This window comes from Mycetomoellerius zeteki, unplaced genomic scaffold, assembly GCF_001594055.1.
Source record: "Mycetomoellerius zeteki isolate Tzet28-1 unplaced genomic scaffold, Tzet1.0 scaffold4, whole genome shotgun sequence".
NCBI lineage: Eukaryota > Metazoa > Arthropoda > Insecta > Hymenoptera > Formicidae > Mycetomoellerius > Mycetomoellerius zeteki.
In genome coordinates this window covers 748,416-774,333 of record NW_017257391.1, presented here as the reverse complement: position 1 = coordinate 774,333, position 25,918 = coordinate 748,416, and the positions used below count along the sequence as shown (strand labels likewise).

Sequence of the window (25,918 nt, the reverse complement as noted above, 5' to 3'; positions counted from 1 at the left end):
AAGAGCGGTAGCACTGGCGAGATATAAAGCTTCTCTGAGGATCCCAGTCGACATGTCCGATCCGGTCGTGATTTTTGTCCGATCTCAAGGTGATCTGGTAATTATATTTGACATAAGGGTACTGCGTCGTAAGAAGCCGATTCTACGACTGGCGCACTAACTCGGCTAGCCTTTAAATAGTCGCCTTTAAATAGTCGCACGTTAATTGGATACGTGTTGAGCTACACTCTTCGTCCAGTTACAAAACGCTCGTGTCATCATTTAAGCCTGTCACACATGAAATGCATAACAAAGAATAAGCATAACATAAGACTGCTGGACCAATGAGCATCCAGCATAATGTCGCCATATTGATTTACATAAGATGCTCATTGGTTCAGCGGTCTTATGCTATGGTTATGCAGCTTATGTCATTTTGTGTGATGGCCCTTAATCTTAAGTTTCTTTGCTTAATATAACTATGCTGCTGAAAGAAGCAATTTTTAACCGTGATAAACGAAAAGAATTGTAATTAAAAGAAAGAGTTTTCATTAAGAAAGTTTATTGCTTTTATCTTTTATTTACAAATGTAATAATTTTGCGAAGAGAAGAAAAGAAAAACTGAAATTGTTAATTAACATGGAGTGAATTCGCACGATGAAATAGATGTGATTACATTGTCTATTATAAACAGAAACTCTCGTACAACTTTCTCATATTGTTGCACTTAGTATATAGTTTCCAGTTTCACTTCTCTCTTATTGTTAACTTAGTTTCCTGAATTAATAGGACTTTATTAACTCATCGAATCAGTTACTTAAACGATACGCTGCAATTTAATCGCTACACGCGACCCTTGGATACTTTAATTGTCGCGATTTGCATTAACGAGAACCAGCGGGACAGTTGAAAATGATCTCGAGAATCCTTCCAGACCGACTAGAGCCATTGGTGATTTAATTGGTGAACATTACGGAACACACGTGATTGCGACTAGTTATACCGTCGAGAATCGCCGAAGAAATCGTTGGTAGAATCTGTCGCAAATTACTCAGAAACGACCCGATCGATCTTAATCGCGCCGTCAAATCACGCGGTTTATCTCTGCACAATTAATTGCAACATGCCCGTATTGCCCGCTTATTTGCAGGCATAGAAAATGTCCAAGGCCGTTTCGTTGGACATAACCTAACGACACGAACATGCAAATGTCAAGGAGATGAACCAAGATATGTAGAGAGCCTCGCTTTCTCTTGCATCAATTTGTCATTTCCTTTTTTCTCTCTTCTTGGCTATTTCTGTGAGCATTTCGCCCTTTTCCCAATATCCCTCCATTAGTCAAGCTTTCTCGACCCCAGTAATGCGTGCTACCCGAGATGCTTCGCGTCCCAATTAGAAGCTCTGATAATCGATTCCGGCTCCACTCCCACATGACCCGTAAAAGAACGTGTCAGAATAAAAAATCGATGTTTCATGTTGCAGAAGCGGGAACTGCGCGCTGCCAAGATGGAGCGGTGGACCGTGTACGCGATGACGTTGCAATTCCTCACCGCCATCGCTCGTGCTACCGAGGATTTTCGCCATATCTCGTACGAAGGTAAGAAGTTACTTGAAAACGACGAAGATATTTATATCGATATTCATTTCAATATCAGCGTACCATGTTATTGCAGAAGATCTTGTTTACTATTTGTTATCTTTGAATTATACCTCCGTGAGTTTTGTAATCACACTCGCAGAGAAGAGTTCTTATCTCACTGATTTAACGAATCCAATTGGTAATCGCATATAAAATCTAGTAGCCGATCGCAGTGACAGCTTATCGAGTTTTCACGATTTATGCATCTTTTGCGGAAATTGCAATTGAATCTCAAATCACGCCCCGGATGCACGATAACGCGCGAGCATCGATAATCTCTATCCCGTTAATTGTCTTATCGCTTAAGTTAATTCGGAATAACCGCGAGTTGATTACGCACGCATCCGATTATGCTCGCGCGTTGTCAATAAAAAGCGTACACGTGCGCGACGATCGCCCGGGCGAAGCGATTTGCCTTCGAGTTTAATTCGCTTGGCTCGTGAACAGGATCAGCAAGTTTCTAACCGTGATTATCTCGGAAAACGGGAGCACTCCTACGGACCGCGACATGAAATACACTTCATTCATCAAGGCGCGCATTATTGCGCCAGGTGCGTTATCGGTGCCATTAAAAATGTAGATCCGCGATCGATTGATCGTGCATTCTCGCACGTAACCACGACGGATCGAGACTTTTGATCGTGAATTGAAGAGATTTTGCACTTGAGTTTTGGCGGAGCAGCAATTCATTAAAGAATCCCCAACCACTCATCACGGATCTTCAGGTTGATGACGTCAGAAGAGAAAATATACATAATGAATATTTTTACAAAAAATATATTAAAATAGAAATATTTTTCAATGAAACAATATTTGCGTTTGATAGAGTACACTTGTAAAATGTACAAAAAACTCTCATTCTATTTCAGAATAGAGTAAAATTATATTTATCTCAATTCAACTGTCACATAGCTTGTTTTGCTTCTGGTTATGCATAATTCAATTTCAAATATATAATTATTTATCGATCATACCGGAACACAAGAGAAGTTTTTGATATATTTTACATATCTATTCTATCAATTGCAAATGTTGTTTTAATAAAAATACTCACATTTTAATATAATTTATAGAAAGTTTCTTTACGTATTTTTCTTACTCGTCAATCCAAGATGCGGTTAGACAGCGTTAATAACTCGAAATCTTTCAACCGTTAATCACTGTTTTCTAATAACGAATTTGATAACTTCAATTGTTTCTTTTCGTTCAGTTGTTGACAACAAAAAAGAGAGTTGAATAATTCTCAATCACTATTTATTGTAACATTGCAATTTTCAGCATTGAGTTATTGTTGCACTATTAGTCGAGTTAAAGAAAGTCGTCTAAAATGAACTAAAAAAATGTTGCTTTCTGTTTCGCATCCTTTTAGTTTAATTGAGTGAGAAAGTAATTTCCAATAACTTTGTAATTGTGCGTTCGATAAAGTTCGAAGCCTGATTTATCAAAGTGTCATTAACGGGAAAGCGTTAAAGAGGAAGGATATTCTACGTATCGATAATGATGGATCACGACGAAGCGATCGAGATTGCCGCGTGAAATCGTGCATAATCGTCAAAAGTAGGTGAATTTCCTCTAGGAGAGTAACTGCCCTGCAGCCGCACGATTTCCGTCCCGGAAGACTGACATAAATCCGTAGTGAGCGAGCGGGTCGAGCCGGCCTGCGACGTTTATGTAAATTTAATTTCGCCCATAACCGCTTCTCTATGACACGTCGACGTGTCGGGTAGGCATAGCTAATCGATAAAGGAGAATATATCCCCGCGCGATGTGTCGCGCGCGCACGGTGTCCAAGATCGAGCCATTAACATCTCGCAAAAATGTCGGACATTCAGGGCACTTATCGCAAGCAATGACCCACAATGTACAGTTACCACGTAGGCGAGCTCGCGGCTCGATTATCGCATACTCGCGGCCCCGCAGAGAGAAAACGCAGATCGTGTTGAAGATGTGGGACGTATAGGTCGCCTATATGGATGGAGAACAGACGCCACGCCCGTCAAGCGGAAACCGTACGGAAAACCTCGTACCCGGCCATGGATTTAAATCTTAACAAGCTTAATGGCTCGTTCCTAGCTCCCGACGGCGTGCGGTAGCCCATCTTTTTCTCGACTCGTCTCTCCGCCTTTCTTTTTTCTTTCACCTAATAACACTCAGGTCTCGGAAGGCAAAGAGGAAGACGAGGAAAGAGGTATAAGCTCGGCGCGCAACCTATGATTTCCATTTGCACGTAAAATACTTGGCTCGGCGATGACTTCGATGCCCGGCGGCCACGGACGATGCGACAGTCTCTCGCAATAATCGTGAGGCCTGTATTAAGGTGGATCACGATTTCGTTACGGTTTCCCGCGCTTCTCGTGGTCGCCGTCACGTTTCGAGCCGCGCGCGGAATGCGGAATATGATTGTAATTAAAAAGTACTTCGTTTATCTCCTCCCGAGTCTCGGTTCAATCTAAAATGCAATCATTGGTGATTAAAATGTGCATATATATCGTACAAAGTAATATAGAAACAAGATTAACATTATTGATTTTTCTTCAAATTCTTCTTGCTTAATAGAGAATGCTATATTTAATATATGTGTGTAAGTTAATTTATTTTATCATATATTGATTAAAATAGCGTAAATCGTCCATGAAAATGGTATCGGCTTGAAATTGAAGGTCGCATGCTTTTTTTCTTCATTGGAAAATAAAACTATCATCGCGTATTTAGTTCGTTCAGGCAAACGGACGGCATTGACGATAGCCTCGGAATGTCGTTATGATAATTTGTGATCCTGCGGCAAACCATTCCACTTCTCGCAGAGAGACAGAACAATCGCCGACAAAACAACGGCACATATGTGCTGATAAATACGCGCAAATGTATGAGATATTTCTCTTTCCATGAATTTGCGATTACTTTCCGCGCAATCTGCATTCCTGGAGAATTTAAATCTCGCTAATAACAGCAGCATCAATATCAATATTTATTGCTATTTGCGAACGGTATTTGTTGCGATTATTGACTAACAAAATGAAATTAAAAAGCCGTCTTTCAATACAAATTATTATTCAATTTAATTCAATGTTTATTGATCAGTCATGCAAAATATGTCCCTCTTTATACATTGAAATGTAGGAACTACAGGACGTGTTGAAGCTTTAAAGTAGCACATTTTTTAGAAAAAAATGAAACGTACAGAGTGCAATGCTTTTAGAAAATATAACTCAATTTAAATCTATACGCGGATACAGAGTAGTATCATTTATTCTCCGGTATATCTCTTTGTCTCTCTGTTATGAAATTCAATTGTACTGACTCATGCACTTTTCAAAACAAATGATCCGATTGTTGAGAGTTCCCCGGGTGAGTTTTTTAAGTCTTGGACTATGGTATGATAAATTCTCCCACTCATTCTGATCAGGCGTGCGAATAATAACCGCGAATAATAACCTTCTATAGTCTCTCTTTCTGTTACCAATATGCAATAGAGCTTTTCCTCTGTCATTGTTATGCGACTAGGCATTGCAAATGACCACATTGTTAACGTTCACGAAAGTGACGTTATTTATAACGGTATCGGGTTGCTAAATGCGGGATGAACATCTCTCAACGGATCGATATCAGATCTCTTACATAAGAACGGTTGCGCGAAAATTTGCAGGCAGAAGTTCGCTCGTTAAAACCTCACACGATTGGCGTCAGGAGGCAACGACACCAGGTGTACACGATATGCCTAGGATGTCGTGTTCTTGTAACGGTATTATTTGCACATTATCTGAATAGCGTACGGCGATTACCTAAGTACGGTAAAATATGTATTGAGTACCTGAATACGCTTCGCTTTATAACTGACGAATATTAGCACGATAAAGCTCGGTAGCTGATTCATATTTACTACATTATTTTAATATTATAAGTGTATCATTACGATTTTGAACAGAAGAATTTATATGTCTTCTTTTTATGATAAAGGACAATAAAATCTCGCGAAAAAATCAACTCTATCAGAATAAAATCTGTTATCCTGTATATTTTTAATATTCTGTAACAATGTAAAGAATCCGAGTTTTCCTCGAAAAACACGGAAATAGAAAAAAAGTTGTGCTATTCCTCATTGTCACTGTGTAATTACATCGCAAAATGACGAGAATCTCTCATGGGGAGAGACGCTGTTCGAATCTAATTAAATTCCGAATACACAAGGGGCACAGACTGCGCGTAGATTGCGAACGAGCTTGTTAAGTGCCCTATTGCACGTCGAAAATGACAAAGCAATTCTCTTCTAATTATCCCCGATATAAGGCTTGTCGAGGGTACATTGTAACCGTGCTGAAACGTTTGCTTTCGATTCGCTCCTGAGAACCGGCGGCGATTGTTTGCGGTATGTCCGTTTGATCAGGTCGATTCATGAGGAAACGGTCTTCAGCCGACCGTGGAAGTCCCCCGGGTATCGACCGCAATGTCTCGATTACGGAAAGCGATCTGCTTAAGTTGTGATTACGCAATCGTATCTTTCGCAACGCGTGACGGCTTGCGCGAGAACGCGTAAAAAATTTTACGAGAATGGACGCGCTTAATATCTACGTAACAAATGATTTTTTTTAACGAGATAATACACTTTTTGCGAAGTTAACGATCGCTCGTTCGAGAGGTAAGTTTCAGTCGAAAGTCTATGACGAGTGTGTCTCAATCGCCAGTATGCGTAACGAAGTTTAAAGCAATATACAAGTAAAGAGAAAATAAATGACAACTAGAAAGTAGAATAGAAATGAATCTTTTTTAATATAATAGACAAACACAAGCAGGAAGAGAAATATTATATAAGAAGAGTATAGATTAGCTATAGGAGGATAATCCAAAATCGTGCACTATAATTCATGCATAAGATTGCTTTCTTTAACATAAACATAAACTATGTTTATCTAGAAGATGCTAAGTTATTAGACTATTAAGTAACAAAAATCGAAAATCAATTTCTATAAATTCTACAAAATTTGAGAACTTTACAATAAACAATAAGAATCTTATTGGAGAGAGACCGTTACATGTGAAAATACAACCAATAAGAAATAAAGGCTCATAACGGTCGAAGCTGAATCTTTAATGTTTAAATAATTACATGTGAGAATTTGTGTATACTATATATGTATATGTACATATACTATATTTGTAATTTGCAATATATATTATATTTGAATTTACTAGTGTATATAAAATGATAGTGGTAATTTTAACGGAATTTTAATTTCCTAATTAAAATTAACGTCGAGATAAATTTTTATTATTACAACATTAATCGAGATCAATTTTTATTGTTATAATATTCGTTCCTGTCGCGCTTATACTTGTGCACTTTTGTTGCGTTTCGCCGTCGCGCCACGTTGCCCTGAGGTTTATGGCGCATAAATTTATACTAACTGTGCTCTGTGTCGCGTGGCGTAGCATAGCGAACTGGCGCCATGATAATTACCGTTTTGCCATTTATACAGCTGCATTTTGCGCAAAATCACCAGAAGGTCCGCATTAGTTTCCACTGTGTGGTATTCCTTGCGGCGACGTGATTCGCGCGCGATTGTAAGCGAGTCTATAATTATTTTCACTAATGTAAAAGCCGGACGTCATCGATATTGGAAGCAGCTAGCTCGCAGCTACGATTCCGATTTTCTCGCTCGCTTTTTTCTTCCTTAATTAGCGTGATGTCCGCGGCAATCGAGGCTATCGGATCGACGCCTACGATACAAGATGAAATTCCCGCTCTCTCCATTCTTTTATTTTCGTTTGTGGTGACTCGAAAGCGCAGAGATGTCCCGTTGATTACCGAAGCGTGAATAAAAAATCGTTTTATATACCGCCCCCGTGGACAACCGAAGGCTGCTGGAAATGAAAAGGGAAATGTACTCCTGTGTGTATGTGTTTCTCGTTACATCGACGTCGAAAGCAGAATTCCATTTTAGCCGATGGCGCCTTAAGAGAACGTAGTCGTGTGTACTGATTTACTAACTCTATCGTTTCTATATTACGCTCTTGACATAACGTATATGGATTTGGAAGATGGATCCATCTTTCATCTACATTTTCAACATTTATAAGTAAGAAATAAAATGCCCTTTAGAATCAACTCGAATGTTGATGCGAAGTTTTAATATCAATTTATTAAAATAATAAATCAACAAATAAATGAAGCGCTATTACTTTATTTACTCGTTGATTAATTGTCTTAACTAAATTGACATTAATTTTGTATTAACGTTCACGTTGGCTCCAAAAGGCATTTTATTTTTTATTTGATTTATTTATTATCAGAGCTTTATTTAATTTTTATTGTTACTTCAATATTTACGACATTGTTGTATTCACTGCGCTTATGTAATCATAAGCTGAATTAATCTTTAAATGTATTGTCATTTTTCTCTAAATTCTTTATTTTTTGAAATTATTTGCGCATATTTTATTTTTCATTTTTTATTACTTTTTTTATTTGATTTATTTATTTTTTGATATAAATTTAAGGATTAAAATACATGCATGTAAGCTGCATTTCAGAGATATGCAAGGCACTGTGAAATTTATGGCGGAAAATAGTATGCCGTTCTTGCGAAAATACAAACGTATGTGCACGAAACTTTTTTCGACAGCAAAATATACGTCATGATATATTCACGAAGGTTTCGCGTCAAAGAGAAAAAGAAAGTAGCGATTTGCAAAGCGTCAAAACATCACGTAGACGGCGCAAACTTGGAGATCGTTTCTGTCTGCAAGCATGTAGAAGGTGTATTGTTTCTACTTTTAAGAATTATTCATGGATATAGTAATATAAACACACGCAACGTGAGATATCAGTAAAATACTTTCATAATATTTATGCAATTATTTATTATTAATTTTATATTTACGTAATTAATTTGGAACATACAATCATCTTTGTGATATACCAGTATTGAAAAAGGAAATATATATATGTGTGTCGCGCGCGCGCGCGCGCGTGTGTGTGTGTGTGTGTGTGTGTGTGTGTGTATGTGTGTATATACCTTTTTCAATTATACTCGACTTTCACTTCGTTTTTTATAGATACTCTACGAGTCTACGATACGTAACTCATTGTCAGTCATACAATTGTAAATCCACATGTTCCGTAATCTTGCGTCAGGTTAAGGGTTAACATAGATGCTTCTTTAATAGCATCATATTTTAAATACAACCCGCAGTTTAATTTAATCACGGCTGCACTTTAATCGCGCGCTTGTATATTCTCTAGGAGCGAACTATGTTAAGCCGCAATTATCTCCCCATCTATAATCACGTACTGCTTTCTTCGTTTATGCTGGATATTTTCCGCACAAGATTTCGTACACTTAGGAAATGAAAGTTAAGAAAGTTATACCCAAACCGATTGCCACTAAGAGCTACTCCTGTTCTCTTCATTTCTGAGGAAGGGAGTGGCTAACGTATGGACGGGCTGTACGAATAGGAGCAAATGCCGTAAATCTTGGCGCAGCGTGGTAAATCAGGTATTTATTCCTGTTCTGCGTCTTGTGGAAGCTCGCGAAGTTTTCCACTGGAGACCGTTGTGCGCCTCGTGTACACACGAGCCTCATTGCGCAGCAACGGCCGCGGCGGTCACCGATGTTCTCCAATCCGCCAGCTAAGGTAAATGAGTACCTCAAGCCGTAGAAATGCGTATTGTTCAAGAGAACAATCTATCGAGAATTTTAACACAAATGAGTGAAGAAAGCCATATTCAATTAAGATTGATCTTGATACTTAATAATGTTTTCAGCGTGAATTTTATAATTTCTAGTTCAAGCAAACTGATTATATTCGACGCGCAGTTTGAACTGGAAATTGTAAAATTCACACAAAAGTATTATTAGGCATCAAGAGAAATTCATTTTGATCGAATATGCACCCAGAGAAAAGTTTCTTCGATTCAAAGAAATGTTTTTCTGCTATACGGTTAAAGAAAAAATTTCTTTGATATGAACGTCATTTCTTTGATTTCAACATAATTTCTTTAAATCAAATAAATTTTTTTATTTGATTTCAAAAAATAATGTTTAAATTAAAGAAATGACGTTCATATCAAAGAAATTTTTTCTTTAACCGTATAATATTATATAAAGAAACATTTCTTTGAAGAAACATTTTTCTCGGTGTGGCTTCCATTTGTGTTGAACATTTTTTCAATTAATTTTCGCTTATTATTTACTTATATTGTCTGAAAAAGACGTTCTTCCTACATATTCTGGTTATTGCGATTAATATCATGCCTTGGTGATCGAATTGGTAAAACGCTCGCGTGGAATGAGGGAGATCAGGTTCGTATCTCAACTGTGATATTTTTCGCAATAAATTTTTTCCAATGTTTTAAAGATGCTCATTAGCATTAATATTTAATTGCTTGTCAATTTAATTATGCAATCCAGTCTCCGTTTAGAACTGTGTTTTAAGATCGATAAATAATTGGTACGCAATTTGTTAGAACTGGAAATTATTAGAGATATACAAAAATATTATTAGTCATCAAGAACCGCCTTGACCGAATGTGATTTTTTTCACTCATTTGTGTTGAACATTTCTTAATCGAGAATTTATATTTTTCTCATAAAACAATTAACACATATAATTTTATCATAAAAATATCTCAAATATCACATCTCGCTTATTTTTACTTGGAATCATCCCTTATATAATATTTATATAACATATTAAAAATGTGGTATTGTCTCTCAGTATAGAAAGTATCAAACAATTAATGTAACGGTTACGTGTTAACGGCTGCATCTTGTTTTCATATTTTTTCGTCATTATCAACGATAGAAGCCACCCTCGTGGTATTTACCTTGTAAATGCGCGAGAGAAAATTGCGACAATTATTTGCTTTCGAGAACGGGTTTTTCAAGCGAGTCCGATATCGTTACGCTCATTTTGCATTAACTCTTAAGTACGTTCATCCGCGATCGCGATATGCCTTTTATAAACCGGCCGGAGCTTATTTAATATAATTCCTCGCTAACGACGCGCTTATTTACATATCAGTGATGCGGCATGCGTTGCAAAAGAAACGAATATCTCAAACCGCCATATATACGATGCACTTTAATCAATTAGAGATTTCATCTTCTAGTCGAGCCAACGACTAGAAGATGATGTTTGCGATCTATGTTTTTAACGTTCCTAAAAGAAGCAGAAAAGAAATACTAAACTTATACATTGATTATGGATTACGTTTCGTACTAAAGGTTAGTATTATCAATAAATTATAATACTAGGCTCGACTACTGCATATTACTAGTCTCGAAACTACTGCGAGAAAGTATACGATTAAATATTATATCAATTTCGATTCTCAATTCAGACGTAAGAATTCCGTTTAGCTCGCGCGCGTGGGCAAGAGGTGTAAAAGAGACGAATATCTCGAATCACCTATATACATTTTGATCAATTAGAGATTCCATCTTCTAGTCGAGCAAACGAGAGCGTTTACGAGCTATGTTTTTAATGTGCGTAAAAAGGAAGAGAAGAAATACGAAACTGAATCGGTTATGGACTGCGTTTCGTAATAAAAACCAGCATTACCAATAAATTATAATATGCATGTCGCTCGGCTCCACACTATTACGAGAAAATGTACGATTAAATATCATATCGATTTCGATTCTGAACTGAGACATAAAAATTCCGTTTAGTTCACGCGCGTGGGCAGGAGGTTCGGCACGCGTCGTAAGCGTGCTGCCGATCCAGAGCCGATTTTAACTGCATCGCCGCCTGTCGATCCGAACCGTGTGGAATTCTCACTTCTATCTTTCGTGGCAAGCACGAAACTATGCGCTCACCATGACGCAGTGGAGACGCATTACCGACGTGGAGATCGCAGCGCGAATCGCTATATATTATTATTAAATTTATAATGTTAAATTATTCTCAATTTGAGTTATTTTAATCATTTCTATAGATCGCCACTGTTTCTACTCAAAATGCCATTAATTTAATTAAAACAGTGAGGTTAAACAATTTAATTCAAGAAAATGTATTAAATTTGACTCAAATTTAATTTATTAAATTATTATTTATTAAGTGCATACATAATGTGGACGTTGTTTACTTTGAAACTAATCACAAGTGAATTGATTTATATTTTGACACACACGAAAGTTAAAAATATAAACAAAATGTTATTGAATTCAAAGCATTAAGTTACTCTTTCGATATCTAACAGCGTTGCCCTGGAAACTGCATTCTCTATTTTACGAGTTAAATAATAAAATTTGAATACATTTCTCTATTAATTAATATTTTATGTCTGAGGCTTATTTGTACCAGTGTAGATTAATTTTAATCTTGATTTAATTTACTTTTTATCTTTTTCTAATTCTTAGAAGAACATTAAAAGAAGATAAATAGTAGGTTAAGCCGAGATTAAAGTTAATCTACATTGATAGAAACGGAGTCAATTAAAATATTATAGAGAAAAGCATTTAATATCAAGAAATCCATGTCTAGGCAGTTAATTATATACTGTAAAAAGAAGTAATGTATATAAACATTGCACCGAAATGCCTACGATTTTTCAGACCGGTGCATCGTTACACGCGCTCGTAATTTTTGTTTTCCTAACGAGAGAAATGAGGAGAGAACGCGAGAGGGAGAGACGTAACCAGAGCCGAAGATAGAAAATCTTCAGCGCGTGTCGCGCGTGGGCGACGCTTATGGCACGCGCCGACGCGCGCGCGTACGCGAGTTTCTTTCTCTCCCCACGTCTCTCCACCGAATGTGTGTTCCACCGGAGAAAGGTATTCCTCTCTTCGGGTTCCTCGGCTCCGTATCATACACCGAGATCGTTCTCGCTTCGACCGTTCTCGCTTTGCTTTGCTGCTGCGATCGTGACGCCGCACGCCGTTTCCATCACTTTCTAGAATACCACACGCTTGTAACGGAGTTAAATTTTCTCGTTGTTGTATCTTCTTTTCTTTGTATCATTTCGCGGATCAAGTAAGACAGGAATGCATCACGGACTTAGGGCAATTTTATAATAATTTAATAATGATTTATATCTCGTAATCAGAGTATAGAAAAGAGCAAAAGGAAAATTAAAATCTTTTGTTGTAAGTTGATTAATTTTTACGAAAAAGTCACTTATCACCGGCGTTAAAATAGTATCATATTTTGAAGCAAGAATAAATGAAAAATAATAAGTTATAATAAATTTTACTCGAAAAAAAAGCTATAAGCTATATTTTAGCAATAAGTAAGATAAGGATTCCGAGTGTCCAAAATTAAAAGAAAAATAAGTTAATGAGAATCGACGTAGCAATTAGTGAGTTTAAAAATAAATCGTCCAAAGGTTAGCTCTCAACTGGCATCGCGTTGACCTTTTATGAATTTCACGATTTTAATTACGTACCTTGAAAGGAGAATTACATATTTGTTTTCAGCGTGCACGAAATGTATTTAACTCTTTCTTCTAAAATAAGAAAATTTATGAATTCTAAATAACTTTTCCCGTGGGATAAATTATCCATATCCAAAAGTTTTTTGTTTCTTTCTTCATCGTGTTCTTTTTCTCTGAGCAGTTTGCTTGCTATAATAGCTACCAATGTCCTGTGTCTAAACACAAGCTCGAAGGCGTACGCTTCCTTTCAGTGGGTGGATTTATAATCGCCACGGGTGGCGCAGTAGGAACTCGAGTTGATAAATTCGTTACAGCGAAGCGTTCGTGGCTCATCAGCAATAGATACCGTACCAGGAAGAAGAATCTACTTTTCTTCGATCTGTGTCATCATGAGCGATATTGCTTCAATAATAGCAGCTCGACATCATTCGATCGTAACAGTAACTGTCATCAATTTGGTTATTTATTTTCGAAACGTCATTTGCTTGATGAAGATACAAATTTAATTTGAGTTCTCTCTTTTAATATTCTATACATAACTTTAAAATAATGGAAGAATTTTAAAAAATGATTAATATGAGGTTACATGTATGTATAAAATTAAGTATATTTCGCTGCGTTGATAGAAAAGTGACACAATTCAAAATTAACAACTTTTTCGTAGAGCATTTTTTTAATATTCTTTCTGAATTGGTAATGTTTTAATTAAAATAGTGAATATGCACACTTCACTTTGTTTTCATGTTATATTTTTAGTTATAATGTATTCTTTAAACTATGTTCAAAAGTTTTTCAGAATATAAATACTGCAACTTTAGTAAGGTTGTGCAGTGAATTCATCCTTTATCAGAATTGCGATACTTTTCCGTATAAGTAAGGTGTTGACAAATGTGTCGTTTTTTCACAACGATATATCGATTTCTTTTTAGGTAGATTTCTTTCCATCATTTCAAGAAAGCTAATTTTTTATTTGTGTCACTTTTCTATTAATACGATAATTTGTCGATTTATACGGAGATCAATTTCTGTTAGTTTAACGTATTTATTTATTCTATTTGTTGGAAACCTTAAAAAGGCAAAAGTTACGATGAAAATTACAAGAACATGAACGTTGTAGTGTATATATCCTATAATTTAATTTTGCCGAGCGTTTTCGCTTGGCCTCGGTGATCACGAAGCATCAACGACTTAATGAAAGTAACGTACACCGCGCGCGGGGGCGACCCACGGGTTACAAAAATGTTTGTAACGCAATAATGGCGCAAGCAGCCGTCTTCGTCAGGCGAGTCGTCGATGATCCTTTGTTTGGCACGCCTCGTTCCTGATTATCTTTCTATCGTCTAGGATCAACTAGGATCGGATCGTTATTAAAAATGGTCTTCGCGGCCTTCGGCGTCTACCTACGTCACCCTCATACAAAAGCGTCTAATTGCGCCTTAATCGCGTTACGTCAGTTTTCGATGGTTATCGGCGATGTTTTTGCTCAAGTGCAGTCTCAGCTGTGGGCTCAGGTGCTTATAATGTGTTTTGCGAAAGGGACTTCGTTAACACCTCCGAGCATTCTCCGAAAGGAACTCGAGCTCGGGACGACTGAAAAGCCAAAAGAAACCGCTATTCTTAGAACGATGATTATCCATCCATTATCTCGTATGACAGAATCGATATCATCCAATTGCTCAAATCAATTTTCTTGAAAACATTCTTCGCCGTCTCAAAATCTACCAGTTTTTGAAATATCACATAAATGACGCATAAAAGAGATGCATAACTTTCCTTGCTGCTCTCTTCAAAAATTAAAAAAACGGAAGAAGTGGATAAGTATCTGTAAAAGTGAAGTAACGATATTTATAAAAATGGATATTTATAAAAGCATTCTTATTTTATTGGAATTATCAATTTTCCAAGTCATTAATATTTATCAGCTTTTTCTGAATACTTCATAAAGAATACGTTTGCAAAAGTACACAAGATTTCTCTCGTTCTTTTCTTTTAAAATTTTTTAAAAGGATGTAAATTTTCTCCGGAGAATGTACATCTTCCAATGCTAAGTTACCAGAAGCACTCCACATCAATTTGTAAAACGCTTCGTCAACACCTTGAAAGTATTCTTCGAAATGAACTCGAACCTGAAGCAAGAGTTGAATCCGAAAGGAACCGCCATCCACAAGGACAGTGATTTTCGCATGGCTGTTATCGCATGGCTTAGCATCAATCGATATCATTTGATTGCTTGAAGCGATTCTCTTGGATGCGTTAATGTTATCTCCCGTATTGAGCCATCACATAACTCGCTGACGACGCCTCCGCACATGAATCTCGATTCAACCTCGAATTCTTTATGTACATACAACATGTAACGTGGACAAACGTCGATCATCGTTGCCGCAAGCAACACCTTCGCGACTTTATTAAACCATTCGGAATGGCGCGAGATGTCGAGGTCGCATCCATTACCATCTGGTTTTACGAAACGCAATGGCGTAAAATTCATTCCCGGCATAGAAAACGGTGAACACACTGCGATGAGCAAGAAAAATCATCCAATGTTATTTACAGATGCAAATAAGGATAAAGAAATCTCTTTAAACTTCGCTTGCGTCAGAAGATTCTTTGGAGAAGCGACAGCTGAAAACATTCTCAATTCTACGAGAAATGGGTGTTTAAAAATTGCATTATCTTTCGATAATGATCCATTAGCTGTATTCAGTAGAAAAAGCAGCTTTGCAATTGTTGTAAGATTCTTTAATATGATTGATTTATTCATTTAGATCTAATGAATTTTACAACAGTTGCAAAGCTGCTTTTTCTATTGAACGCAGTTATTGCTTCTATACTGATAATGAGAAAAAGTTTTTAGTATTTGTGACTGTAATTATATGATACTATAATTATTGTTATCACTATTATAATGTAATAATAATAATAATAATTATATGTATAAATCTATTAAGAAGTATATAGGTAGTCATTTTTGCCAACTACATGTATATAGATATATTTTTTATAAAATTATACATATGATTATTATCACTAATATTATAGCATAATTATGTAGCATGCAATTATAATTACAAATACTAAAAACTTTTCTTTTAGTGCAGTTAAAGATTTTTATTGATTTCTTCATTCCATTTGCAATTGATTGCACAATCTGTTCTTAGTATTTGGCTTTTTTTTTGAAACCTTAAAGACAGAAATTAAATAAATAGATAAAAAGAATCTATGTGTATATATTTTATAGCTCATATCATATTGTGAAGTCGTTGTGACCATAAATGCGATCTTGCACGCGTTTTTACTACGTCAGATATTCTCGCAGTATCATCTGTCCCTCATCGCGAGGCGTGCCCACGTCCGACATGGACGTCCGTCTGCCTTCATGCGACTTACGAGAATAATCCACCTACGCGATTTAATTTCGTTTTAAGGCGCGCAAGAGCAACGTCTCGTCTGCGATAAATCGTACTCGGATTTTGCATGATGAGTGCAACAGGAGACTTCTGCGCGTGACACCCCATGGTCGTTTCTACGCCATAAGGGTATTATATCGCGACCGACTACAAGTGGAGCCAAATCTCTTTAGGGAGAGCTGACTACCCAGAGCTTTTTCTTTACTGCCCCCATCAGTTTTCCCTTTTATTTTCTTGCGCGCGTGCATGCTATATAGTGCACCCATTTATTCTTTTATATCTGTATTCTTTTATATACTCCTTTTTGTAGCTGCTTAAGAGCTTGGATTATATAATCTTCTCATGTTAGCAAACAGCGTCCTGTTAAGGAAAAAGCATCACGTTCTTTGAAGCGCCTAATTAATTACATTGTATTTTGATGCAAGAGGTACTTCGTTTATAACTGGCTCTTTAATACTCTTTGTAAAAGTGCACTCTTCCACGTTCCTCATTTCTTCCTCCGCATTGACGCGCTTTCTAGATGTTCTTAAATTAGCAGCTGGGACTATCTTAAAATGTACTGGACATAATTATTGTTATTCTATAGTTTAAAGTTTTTAAGTTTAATATAAGGCTTAGACTTTTTTGAATTTCTAATTTTTTAATTAGTTTATAAAAGGATCAATATGCATCGATAAAAAAACTATCGCCAGTTAATTCGTTTGAAGAATTACGTTTTAAATTCGAAAATCATCGCTGATCATTATAAGTTGATTATGCATATTGATTCGAACTGTAAATATCTTCATATGAGGTATTATTACACCGTGTGCGAATCACGGAGAAAGTTTGACGCGTCGATCGAGAGAGCCGTGGACATATCCGAAAATTTTTATAGCCGAGGGCTCGATTAATGCGCGTCGGTAATAATAAGGTGTAATCGAGCACGCTGACTTCGTCGTAAAACCGTAATGATCGGGCGCGTATCTGACCGTTAACGATCTCATAAATGGCGGCATCCAAGGTCGCAAAAACTGCAAGGCACGCTGATATCCGAAGCGTCGACCGCGACGATTTCTCTCACGGTAGAACGAGGTGACAGAGTGTAGTATGTATGTAATGCTTGATATTTTTCGTTCCCCACACGATCATTTGAAGAGAAGGAAGATTTACGCCTGAGCCGCTAAAATGAGCAGGGACAAATGGGGTAATTTTTATGAGCTATTCTTATGAAAATCGAAATATTCCTATGAATATGTTCTTACATTCTATCACCTAGCAAATCGAACGATAAGAATAATAAAAATCTTATTGGATCGTGCATGAGACTATAAAACTAACAGGGACATTTTTCAATATCGAAAAATCAATTCGACGCGCAATTTGGCAATTTCATACGTAATATATAAATTTTCACACCGAAATTCACACATCTTTATTCAAGCACTAAAAATTCAGTTTCGATCGTTATGGGCTTTTCGTAATGGTTGTGTATTCTGATGATAAGAGTATATTTCATCATGCAAAATGATAAGAGTAGAAGAGAAGGTGGTATTATGTTACATTTTACATTCCAGTTACATTTTACACAATAACTTTGTTAATAATCAATATTTAAAACTTGACAATTACATTTGTTAAAATGTTGTTGAATCGATTCTGGACTCAAAGTTACGAAATATTAATTACTTAGGATACTATTAATAAAAATGTGGCGACATTGCATAATGACTCAAAGAAAAAAATGGGTGATAATATGGGTCTTCCATAAAAATAGCTTTAAAATATTAATTTTATTTAGAAAATAGTATTTGGTTATAAAATTAACAAAAAAGCAAAACATTTTAAAATGTATGCAAATGAATGTATATACATTCACATAACTTCTATATAAAATGCTCAGTATTAAAAATCTGTGTACTATATAAAAATAGTACACGTAATATAAACTATAGATTAACAGTAAAGCTACAATCGATTATCAAATAATTGTTTTGATATGAAAACCTCAAAAAAGAGATCGTGAGTAATCAATATCCATAGAAGGCCACATTAGCAAAATGCCATGGTACTGTTTAAATTTGCATAACTCAAAATATATGCAGTCAAATAAAATGTTAAATAGCAAATAACACACTCAAAAATACATATATTTATGTGATAATACGCTCAAGTTTAAGAAAAATGAGGAAGTAGGCGTAAGTAAATGCTAAAATGTACTTCAGAAACATTTCGGAATACTTGAAAGTAAAAATGCGTTATAATAAGTGCTGGCTATTGGTAATATTAGCGTCACGGTGTAACGGCAAACTACTGAACTAATAATTCCATAAGTAATCATTAGGATTCGCTACATATAGTAATAGTGAAGATATTAAGAGAGGTTACAATATATACACTGGCCATAATACCATCTTCTCCTCTATATTTTATCATGCAAAATATCTTTGGCACATCTCGCATTTATTTTTCTCGTTTTATTTTTCTGTTTGGTCAATATCAATTTAGATTGTTTTAAAATCTGAACCATTTGTGAATCAATACCGATCAATTTAATATCGTTCCCTCACTTTATCTGGATTTATTATAATTTGAGAGGAGATAATAAAACCATTACAACTTAAAAAGAGTAGTTTTTTAAGGATTGTCAAATAAAAGTGACATTTAATCATCTTTCTAAGAGTATATTCTCTCTTTTTGCCGATATTATTTAATTATAGTAAGTAATTTTCTATTAAATTGAAAAATAGTTTTCCCCTTTTTTCCAGAGAACTTAAGTTGTTTTTGCAGGAAACGTTATAGCTTTTGGATCACGTACAGTTTAAGTGTACGAAAGTTTTAATAAAGTTAGCCTACAGATGAAACGATTCAAATAGACTTGATCACCCGCTCGTAAATTGAATTTCAAAACTGCGAATATTGCTGAACGCTTTTCATCTACCTGAGTGTTCAACCACCGTTAAATTTCCAATAGCGAGGTCGACGGCAACCCACCCGCGGTTAACGAGAACCGATCTTATTCTCTAGGTAAGGCATCTCCGGACTTGGAAGCCACTTGTCTGCACGATCATCAAGACTTCGATGGGGCAGTTGTGCATCTTAGACAACCGCTCTCTTGACCGTTCTTCTTGTTCGTGCTTGATTATCGTTTCATGATTACGCCCGTCTTCTCTGCTCCTCTTCATCCTTATGTCCTCGGTCCTCTTCTTGCCCAGTTGATACCGCTTCTCTATTTTTGTTCTCAGAAGCCCGCAGTGGTTCTCGGCACAAAATGTTAACGTGCAATTAACCTATTCAATTATATCATCGACACGATGAAAATGTTGCTTTGTCATAGAGCATCGTAGTAAATGTGTTGAGGAGATTTCACGCGTAATAATGGGGCACATGTATCTATAGGGTTTAGTGTTTACGCCTTGTACGCGCGTAACTGTGTGTGCTACTTTTTAGGGTTTCCTCAACGTGGCTTCTGTTATATATCATAATTAATCATTCTTAACTGTCTGCATTCGTGACCAAGATAGATTATCGAGGCACTCTTTTAAAGAGATTTCATTGTCTAATAATATTGATCGAATATAAAAAAACAGTCAGTTAAGCAGTCAGACTAAATTAACAAGCAAATTGCGTGTTGGAGCATAGATTGCCAATTATCTTCCTTACTAATAAATTATTTCTTTAATTTTTCGATATTGTCTTCCTTGTGAAGTTAATTATCCTACAATGATGTTACAATAATGTTTCAATAAGTTTCCTGCGGCAATCTTTTTTGGTCCCGCGACTTCAAAGAAACGTGACGGAGCAGCAATTTTTGTATCTTAGAACCATACAAATGTAATTTTACTATATAAGAATTTTTATGATTGATATTTAAATTAATTTCTCAAATGTAAGCGTTATTTATCAAATTAAAAAAAAATTTAAGTATAATAATAAAGCAAACAAGCAGGAAATACGAATAACTTTTATATCTTACTCATGCATGTGTAAGTTTACACAAATATCTCTATAATAAAAATTCTTATGATTGGTATTTTAATTGGTCTCGCAAATGTAAACGTCATGTTCTTAGTCAAATTTAAAAGAACATTTTAAACATAGAGCGAACGAGCACTGAACGCAAATGAACTTTGCTAAGGTGAGATGATGACGTGCGTCGCAATAATAGGAATCGGTTGCTGATTAGTGCTCGATTCGCAATCGATTATCTCGTCACTGACATACGTTAGAGAGAAAGTTTTAAACAAATTCAATTTCGCGCTCGCCGTTCATTTGCACGGCGTATACCCGATCTTAAATAATACCTTAATCCGCTTAAAGGTAACCCACGCACGTTTAGAGCTTACGCGCTTTGATATTACAGTAAGTAGATCGGGATCGGAATCATCGAAGCGTCGATCGCCGTTAGTAAAACCTAGATCACATTGTTGCGGTACGTGACTGCGATGCGCGGTACAGAAGAGAGATAAGCTTGCGGGGCGTGTTTACCGTAATTACGCGAGCGGAATGTCGACGTGGGAATCACGCACTCACGCACGCACGCACGCACGCACGCACGACGCATCTGCGATTGCACTCTTCGGCTAAGTTTATGAATCGTCGTACATCGAGAAAATCGATGAAACATATGAAGGAGCGGCGCATACAGCAATTAAAACGCTGATAATCAACGCATATAATTGGTAAATACGAATTAAATGGAAAGTTGAGTCTTTACTTCATTTAACCTTCTAATGGTAAGGTTAAATGTGACCCTACGGCTTCATCAATTAAAGCATCTTTGTCTTACTGTAATTATTCAAAGTCAGTTAGTAAAGTTTATTGTGTTTTTTGCAAATTTTACTGAAAATTGTAAGATTCACTCAAAAATATTAAAATATTATTAGGTACCAATGTCTATAGTTTTTCTTTATCCTCGAAAAAGGATCTGGTTGAATCTATAATAATTCTAGTTGAAATAGCTGGAATTCTGATTGATGTGATCAGAATCTTCTGGTTCATTTATTTTCAATCAGAAATTTTTCTCAATATGTTATACGTGTATTTTTTATCTATAAATAAATATATTACTATTTACTTTTTTTACCCATATTTAAATTGATTAAGTAAAAAATTAAGTAAAAGAACAAAACAAAGCATTAGGATCTGATCCCACCTTCTTAAATATGTTCTGGGGAAAAAAAAAAAAAAAAAAAGAAAAACTTTACTGTTGGAAGATTAATATAGAAAAAATCGTGAATGTATTCTCATTATTTCATTCAAACGAGGAATTACGGATTGTGTGCTTTTATAATAGATTTATATATTTTATGATGGTTTGTATATGTATACATATAAATATATACACATTATAGACGCGTATCGTTGCACTGATTTGCTCCACTGTTAATAAGTCATCCGATTAAGAAGCACACAACAACATCGGCGAATGGCGGGTAACAGGCCGCAACGCGAAAGAACGTGTGCATGCTTTTTCTATTAAATCGTGGGAATCGAAAGCATCGTCGTACGGCATCGATACGACGTATGTACAAGAAAGGCAGTCTAAAGGCGCGACAAGCAAACGCGCACGCAAACGCAAGCGGGTATAATATATTAACCAGGTTTTTATTTAATTACCAGGCTGTCACGCCATCATTACGCTCCTTAATAACTTTATCTCCAACGGGTTCCGAGTTAATACCAGACGCGCGATTGCAGCCGCGCTTCCTCGCTAATTCGGAAAAAAACGGAGAAGGCACGTAACAGAATGTCGCATTAGCTTATCATACGTATTAAAAAAATACTATGTATGTACACATTAAACACGTAATCTCCGTCGATTTTAAGCTAATGCTCTTAAAGAGTCTGAATTTAAATATTAGATTTCTCTAACTATCCCCCGAAGAGGAAGCAGTGATTATAATTTTTTCAATATAAAATTTTTCCGCATTGAAAAAACGGAAAAATTGTGTGGTCAATAAAATTGGAAATATTTTACAAATATATTTTATAAATTTATAAATATTTATAATTTTATAAATATTAAATTGTAAAAATTATATGATTTATTCATCACGAAATAACGAATAGTAGAAAGTAAAATTTTATTTTCGTGAAAATATATTCATCATGCATAACTCATCTTTTGGTTTTCATCCCATATTTTATCATCTCTCCCACTGCTACGTCGAATTGGGAATTGCATACGATAATACAAACTCGGAAGATCGAGCGTTCTCTTCATTTTTTCCTTTCTATTTCTGTGAGATAACCGGCTACAGCGAACTGATTCATCTCGAGAATATACGTACCGCTATAAATTTTTCCCGTCTATTGATAACGTTACAATCACTGCGAACCTGCATGCTCGTAAAATTAACGAGCGTCGCATTTACTGCTTTATGCGCGTGAACGCACGCGCACTTTGCAATTTTTCGTCCGCATTTGCTAGTATGTGATGCCTTACTCTTGTTCTTCTTCGTGGATTTTTTTCGATATCAGCATTCACTGACTTGCGTACATTTTCTTGCAAAAAAGGGATGCATATTGGAAGTGACACTGTCGTTATACAGAAATAATGTTTAGTTTTTCTTTTTTTTATTGTAAAACATTAAACATTAATTACGGTTTTTAATTTTCTTTTTAAGTAATACAAGATGCGACTGAATAATAAAGCATTTTAAAAACATCTAGAAATAAATGCAAATATCTACCATTATTATCATTGTAACTGTTACAGATCTTTTACAGAATGACAAAGAAGTCAGTAAATATAATTACTACACCTATATTACAAAGTTACAATAAAAAGTTTTCATATAATTATAGACACAGGTGTAAGATGATATACTTTTTTTTCGCTAATCTTCGTTGCTTTCTCTCCATAAACGATTCGCTGCCGGTGGCAAGTATAAAGTTGCATTGAAGTAGTCTATCTTCGGCAGACTTGCGTGTTATTTAATTGATTCAACAAGCGATCGATCGCAATAGTTTATCGACCAGGGGGAGGTTGTATATTTCTTAATAATCCGAATAATCCTAATAAACCTTTTCGCGATTCGGTGATCGCAAGATTGATAAAGAGCCACAATTGCGATTCATGGTTTCTTCGATTGACCTAACAAGCCTCAAAGTGAAAACGCCGCTAACGAACGATCACGCTTGTGAAAGAAAAAAAAAGGACAGAAATGCCGAGACTCGCCGACGCATGAAAACATTCATCACGCTTTCCTGGGAGAACTGGCACTGCCAACAACCTCGGCGTTTATCTGCCGATCGAGGCGTCGAGCGTAAACCAGTAGACAGAATCTGTTCGTGCTTTGGTACTACATAAATTTCTGGCTCTATTTTCAGCCAACAGCGATCTATCTTTGGATTGATTCCCGATCAGTGCTGACCCGTGCAAAACGACAGCGCTATTTATATATTCGCAAATATCCATGCGAAGTGGCGCTTGGCGAACAGCGATTTTTTCCCGCTGCCGATAACCTGCTGCAATATTACGGACCGTGTCAATGTTTATCGATGTTTCTAATTACCGTGAAACGTCATTTGTCATAACCGTAGCATTGGGTTAATAAAATTTTATATGCTTAAATACAAAATAAATCAACCGTTTTCACAATTTTGGGAATAATTTTTTTTTATAAATGTCTTATTAAAATAAAGATTATTAAATAATTTTTCGAACATTTGTGTACATTACGTATACATAAGAAAAAAAAAAGAATTAATGTCGTTAACACTGTTTCAAATCATAATTTTATGTAACTTCATTTTTAACGATAAAGAAATTTTTTAATTTAATTTCATCATTAATTAAAAAATTTAAATCGATTTATTAAGTTAAAAATTTAATCAAAAACTTGAGCATTTGCTTTCGAGGATCGATTTACGTTGAAGATGTCATATGCCTAATTCACACTGGACGCAGCAAGCGTCAAACAGCGGAGCAGCAACCAATCAATGAAGCGATATTTATACAGTGGCGTAAACAATATCGCCTTGCTGATTGGTTGTTGCTCCACTGCTTGACGCTTGCTGCGTCCAGTGTGAATTAGGCAATAGCCTTTGAAGCGACCGATGAAGAAAAAATGCGTATCGCGACCTTGTGCCCCTATTCTTAAAAAGAAACGTATATGAAAAATTAGGGAAATATTATAGTATACGTTACATATACTATAGTATTTCCCTAGCTTTTTGTATACGTTTCTTTTCAAGAATAGAGGTCCTGTGCTGCAACCAATTATACCACTTAATTAATTACTATATGTAATCTGGTTCCCGACTTGCTTACTCGACGGAAATAAGCTGAAACGTGTTAAGCGCTCGTATATTCGTTTTCATATTAAGTGGATTACTTAGGTAGATAAGAGGGCAAATTTGCGAGCAGTCGTAGATACGCTCGCTAATAAATCTCGTGTTGTATATTAATTCGCAATTACTAAACTTGACATGCTATAATAATGCGACATAAAATATATTAATCTGTATCAGAGATCACGCGTGTAAAAATTATCTTGATTTGCCGCGAGTGACGAGGCGTACAAACGCTAATAATTTTCGATTCCTGCGTTAATTTGCAATTAGCACATTTTTAGCCCGATGTGATAAAGCGCCTATTCACTAAAAAATTAATAAAATTGTTAATTTTATTACTCTTTTTCTCTTGCCTATATATAATAATATATGATAAAAGATAACATTAAGGACAAAAGGGAACAAAAGCTTACATGCTACCGTACGATGATTTCTACATTTATGGATCGCAATGACGAGCTTCCTTTTGCGTCCCCAGGAGGAAGGTACGTTCTTCCTCGTTCTGATACCTGTCTACTGCCATGTCGTAATGTTTTCCGCGTCAACAGAACGGGGTAACGTTCGAATGGTCCAGTAGGTTTACGAGTTGGCAAGCGGTGGTTTTCTAGTAAGGAGCCGCGTGTGCTACCTACGCGCAAGAACAAGCTGCGTACGTGCGATGCATTCTTCGGGCACGCGCGCGAAGAGAGGTCGAAGACCCCCGTGGTTTCTGGCAGACGCTGCACTATGCATCGTACTTGTGTTTCGACTGTTTGAAAACTTTAGCATAACGATTCACGTACTTGAAATTGGTTATCCGTTATTCAAAAGAATGAGAAATTGAAAAGACAATCCAAGTTTCAATTTTGACCGACAATTTTAAATTCCATAAAAAATTAAAGATAGAAATCGAAACTAAAAAATAGAATAAAAATATAATAGGTACTTTAAAAACTTAATTTTTTTTTAGTATCTAAAACATTTTTCTGTGCTAGAATAATTATTAATGATGGTTTTCTTTGTAGTATATTCTTGCAGTAATACACGTCACACGTATAAATCGTCACATCGCTTTTTTCAAATGTTATTACATTTATATCCATATATATACATATATATATCTAAATATTTATTTCATTATTCTGTATTAATGACAAAAACTTCTCGTCCATAAATGTATTCATGTATGAAGAATCGAAATTTATGCATGTGTTACCCGAAGAAATATTTATGTGCGATCGACAGGAAGATCGTAAC

General features: G+C 35.9%; 1 protein-coding gene across 2 annotated transcripts in view; it reads left to right on the top strand.

Annotated features, from left to right (window-relative positions):
- Positions 1-25,918, top strand: part of Sema5c (Semaphorin 5c) — a 108,556-nt gene that overhangs the window by 38,104 nt on the left and 44,534 nt on the right. For both annotated transcript variants that reach the window (XM_018453655.1, XM_018453654.1), the window contains exon 2: positions 1,462-1,576. In XM_018453655.1, coding sequence (XP_018309157.1) covers positions 1,486-1,576 — 91 coding nt within the window. In that variant the 5' untranslated portion in view covers positions 1,462-1,485. The remainder of the gene's footprint in view (positions 1-1,461; positions 1,577-25,918) is intronic.